The sequence below is a fragment of the Sardina pilchardus genome, chromosome 17, assembly GCF_963854185.1.
Source record: "Sardina pilchardus chromosome 17, fSarPil1.1, whole genome shotgun sequence".
Taxonomy (NCBI): Eukaryota; Metazoa; Chordata; class Actinopteri; order Clupeiformes; family Clupeidae; genus Sardina; species Sardina pilchardus.
Window position 1 is genome coordinate 4,592,403 of NC_085010.1, and position 4,260 is coordinate 4,596,662.

General features: G+C 39.6%; 1 protein-coding gene across 1 annotated transcript; it reads right to left on the reverse strand.

Moving 5' to 3' along the window:
• Positions 1–579: 579 nt before the first annotated feature.
• On the reverse strand, positions 580–3,224 carry LOC134062212 (intelectin-like). Its single transcript, XM_062518156.1, has 8 exons — positions 3,118–3,224; positions 2,752–2,836; positions 2,504–2,623; positions 2,126–2,373; positions 1,850–2,008; positions 1,633–1,753; positions 1,363–1,466; positions 580–874 (listed from the first exon to the last, which is right to left on the reverse strand). Exons 2-8 carry the CDS (start codon positions 2,819–2,821, stop codon positions 722–724), a joined length of 975 nt encoding a protein of 324 aa, XP_062374140.1. The 5' UTR covers positions 2,822–2,836; positions 3,118–3,224; the 3' UTR covers positions 580–721.
• Positions 3,225–4,260: the final 1,036 nt, after the last annotated feature.

Below are 4,260 nucleotides of genomic sequence, written 5' to 3' on the forward strand. Positions count from 1 at the left end.
AGCAAGGGGAAATTAGTGTGTGATTCTAATAACAATGAGGGATATAAGCTCAAGACTAGATCTATACTTTTAGCAAAGTTATTACATATCGCCTATCCCACCCATTTCGTTTAGAATAGCCTATGAGGAGCGCAGCTTGTCGCTCAATCATTCTTTATTTTGTAAATACAGTATATCATAGGCGGAAACAATATAGCCTAGGCTAGGCTATTGCTATCCCTAGTGTACTGGGTCTGGATATTGGATTCATGGAATTTCATAATGACTTTTGTTCTTTTAAATTCCCAAGCATTTCACTAGCACACACACACACACACACACACACACACACACACACACACACACACACACACACACACACACACACACACACAACCACCAAGCATGCCGTGATGACATTCATGACAGAATACAAACATAATAGTGTATTTCAAGGCATTCGGAATCTTGCTTTGTGATACCACCTATAAATGAATGAGAACAGGTTCTAAGATCAAGCTATACATTTGCAAAGCTTGTGCTGCCACCTTGTGGCTAATGTATAGGCCTCATACTCATGCATTGTGTTCTTGCGTTTATTTAGTTTAATTCCAACCACTCACTTGCGTATTATTCTTTCTTTCAGTCAAAGTGTGAGAGTAAACAGTAAATAGTAAATACAAGATTACAAACAAATATGTGCCACACTTGAACTCTAATCACACTGTCTGTTTGGAGAACATCAGCGGTAGAAGAGCAGCACCGAGGATTCAAGCATCTCCCTTGAGCTACTCCAGCCTGCATTAGTTCCATAGCCACTCCAGGCAAAGGCTGTGAAGTCACCACACTGGAGTGGGTTTCCCTCCGGAAAAAATCCCCCACCACCAATGCAGTACTGAAACAGACAGGCTTGATTGTTAGATGAGGCTGAAGATACAGAAAGCACAGTTTGAAACAATGTGGCTGAGCAATCTCACGACACCAATTGGACGATATAGTGCAATATTTTGTATCTGTAACACTTGACCTATCAGTCTGATAGCATTGATCAGATAAACAAATATTAAAGCCATAGAACTGCTCAGGTAATCAGGTAAATCATTTGCTGTGTTTTCTAAATTCCCTGTTCTTTCAAATGTTATCAGACTGATGTTATCATTTTAGGTATCAAAGCAAATTCCCATCTCATGTCTTGCTGAGACACTAAATATTATATTATTTTGCCATTGCCATACAGAAGAATGTTGGACAAGTTTTTCTTATGCCTTACCAATTCTATGTATAATCATATTTTGTTAGTGTAAAGTTGCCTTGAAGTTGTCGACTGGAGTCCTTGGCAATTCCATAAACATGACCTATCCTGTCTTTAGGATGCCTACTTACTGCATCAGAGTTGCACCCAGTGGGTTTGACTCCAGAACAGATGGCCATGGCTGCCCTCTCATTATTAAACACTCTGAAGGTGATGTAGCCAGGAACGAATTCACCTGCAGCCATCGGCAAATAAGAAATCACCACACTATCAACCTCTCCGATATTTTAATGTCCTTTGTATATAACATTCAATGCATACATATGTTTATTAAACTCTAACATGCATACATGTATTTGTAAACCCTGACTCTTTTGATAGAATATTTATTTTGTTCTTACGTCTTGGATAAGGCCCATAAAGCATTTTGGTTTTTTCAGCATCTCCAAAATCATACACCACAGGAATAGCAGGCCCGTTGTTGATCTTACATGCTCCTGCATTGTACCTCACTGGAAAAATCTAGAAATCAAAAAGGAATTCTTAATGACCTTTAAGATACAGCACTGTCATTAACATTGTTTTATGTGCATGTGTTTAATTTTGCTTGATAAGCACCTTGAAGAAATGATACAGATTGCTTCCGTGGAGTTGGAGAAAATGTGTCTCTGTGTGGTAACGCAGGATGGCAGCGGCCTTTGAGTGTTTCAGCAGACTTGTATTGGGAACATGCCACACTGACACATCCTTCGCTGTAATGTCATAGTAACCAGGATTCTGTGAAGAGCAAGGCACAATGCCTGTCCTGAATACATTCTGTTTACACCACCTTGAAATACATTAGTATTTTGGTCATTCCTTTAGACGTGTAATAAATAAAAGTTTGGAAAACACCTTATAGTCATCACTGGTCGCGCCCTCGGGAGTTCCAAAGGTCACCGTGTTGCTCCACATCCCCTCTCCATCCGGCCGCTTAGGGTTGTTCCCCTGCTCACTTGACCAGCGGTCCCCTACAGTGCACTTCCCATAGATGTTGTTCTCATGCACACTGGCCACCAGGGTCCAGCCACCGCCTGCTGTGGTCATGTCACAGAAGGTCTGGTACACCACCCCACTGGTCGTGATGAGGTAATACAGGCCATCTGAAAGAGATTCATGCAGACCCTGTAACATGGAGCTTTTCACTGAGATGCGTAAAAAATAAGCACATTAAAACTTACAGAATAATACATTTTCTAAAATAAATCTTTTATTCAAAAAGGTGATTCCTACCCTCGTGGATATCGTATTTGTCCAGAATATCCTTACAGCTGTGTCCTATAACACTAAGTCTGCCAAGAACTGTCTTCAGAACATCATTGTTGCTTTGCTCTATATCTTCACAGAGTAGGCCTAGATTAACCGTAGAGATAAAAGAAGACCTTTATGTTTCAAGTTATGTTTAATAATAATAAAAAACCACAGCTCAGAACTCTATGCATATGAATATGGGCAGCTCCCATCCACAATGTTTAGCTTACCGTTATAACACTCCACAGGGAATGATGTCAAGGCAAGGTACACAAGGAGAAGGGGGATTTCATGCATCATTCTTTACAGAACAACCTGTGAGAAATACATGAGGAGCTCACCAGAACTTTACATATCACACTAGACATGAGATGCTAACTGAACTAGTTATAGATTACTGTCTTGGCTCTTGGAGGTAAAGAATAAAATTGAAAAGTATATGCTATAATAAAATGAAATAATTGTAGTCCTATTATCAATAGTACATGTTGAAGTAACAGCAACAAGGTAGCCTACAGTTAATTCTAATTATCAGAGTTGTGAGAAGGAAAAGTAGACCACAGAGGACAAGATCATGCTCTATGAATCCTGCTTACCTTGTGGAATTCTGCTTGCAATGAGGGTAATCCAGTGAGACAACAGAGTGAGCTGAGACTCAAGACCCGCTGCATTTAAGAGAGACAGATGCAGGAAAAGGCAGAATAGGTGTTCTGAGTGGTCATTCCTTGAACTGTGTTATCTCTCTAAAACATTTGGCTGTGTCTCAACTGATCAAGCACAGGAAATGACTATGGATGACTATTTGGTGTTATGCAAGAGACAGGGGCCGCTGAGGCATTGAAAAGGGCACAAATGGTTTGTAACACGATTATGTTTCTATGAATGTTTTAAATATGACACGTTGCTTCTCCTGATACAGTATTTGCTCTGCCTTATGCATCATACTAATAGAATCTTGTTAGTTGCACATGGAGTGTCACACAAAGAGAGGGGAGGGGACAATTGCTTGCTTTACAGTTTTTATACAATTTGCTTTATGCTTTTGGCATTTTCAAAACTCTAAACACAATTAGCACAACGTATTGTGGACCATATCAACTCATGCTGCTTTTACATGTGTAGGCTATTTCAAGAATGTGTCGATTTTCTTTAGGCCTACAGACAAACTTTTCCAATATCACTCTTAAAAGGCTTGATTTAGAGGGAGACACAGTTTTGGACGCCTGCATGGACCTGGGAAATGCGACAATTGTGGAGTGAGCATGTATGCCTATCATTGTAAAACAGTACATCTCCAAACTTAAAAACAGTAGACTGAAAGTGCACTGTCTGTCAAAGCGCAACAGAGTGTTCTGTTCATGAAGACTCATTTCGTGACTGTGCCCAAATTCATTATCTACTTTAAAGACCATTTGAGCAATCAATCATATAGCCCAACGGAATCTTACAGATAGGCCTACAACATTTGGAAATGAATGGAAAGAGACAGTCATGATGACTGTTAAACGCCATTAAACGCTGTGCGCTATTTTTGCACTTTCCCCCAATGATCTTGTAAAAACAACTAAAAACTAGAAATGCAATTCCAAGGAATTACCAGTGCATGAAAATGCAAAAAAGATAGATAATGTAGATATGGTTACTAAGGTGTAGCTAGGGTATGGTGGTTGCATAGTTTACAAAGAGTTGATAGTGTGAAGGTAGACAGTTTAAAGTTGAAACATTCCAGTTCTAACTTA

Excerpts from the sequence above, each read along its gene's own strand:
- LOC134062212 (XM_062518156.1), bottom strand. The coding sequence starts at position 2,821 with ATGATGCATGAAATCCCCCTTCTCCTTGTGTACCTTGCCTTGACATCA. Across the intron at positions 2,374-2,503 it reads CAAATACGATATCCACGAGG|ATGGCCTGTATTACCTCATC; the intron begins GTAGGAATCACC and ends AATCTCTTTCAG. Across the intron at positions 2,009-2,125 it reads CGACCAGTGATGACTATAAG|AATCCTGGTTACTATGACAT; the intron begins GTGTTTTCCAAA and ends TGCTCTTCACAG.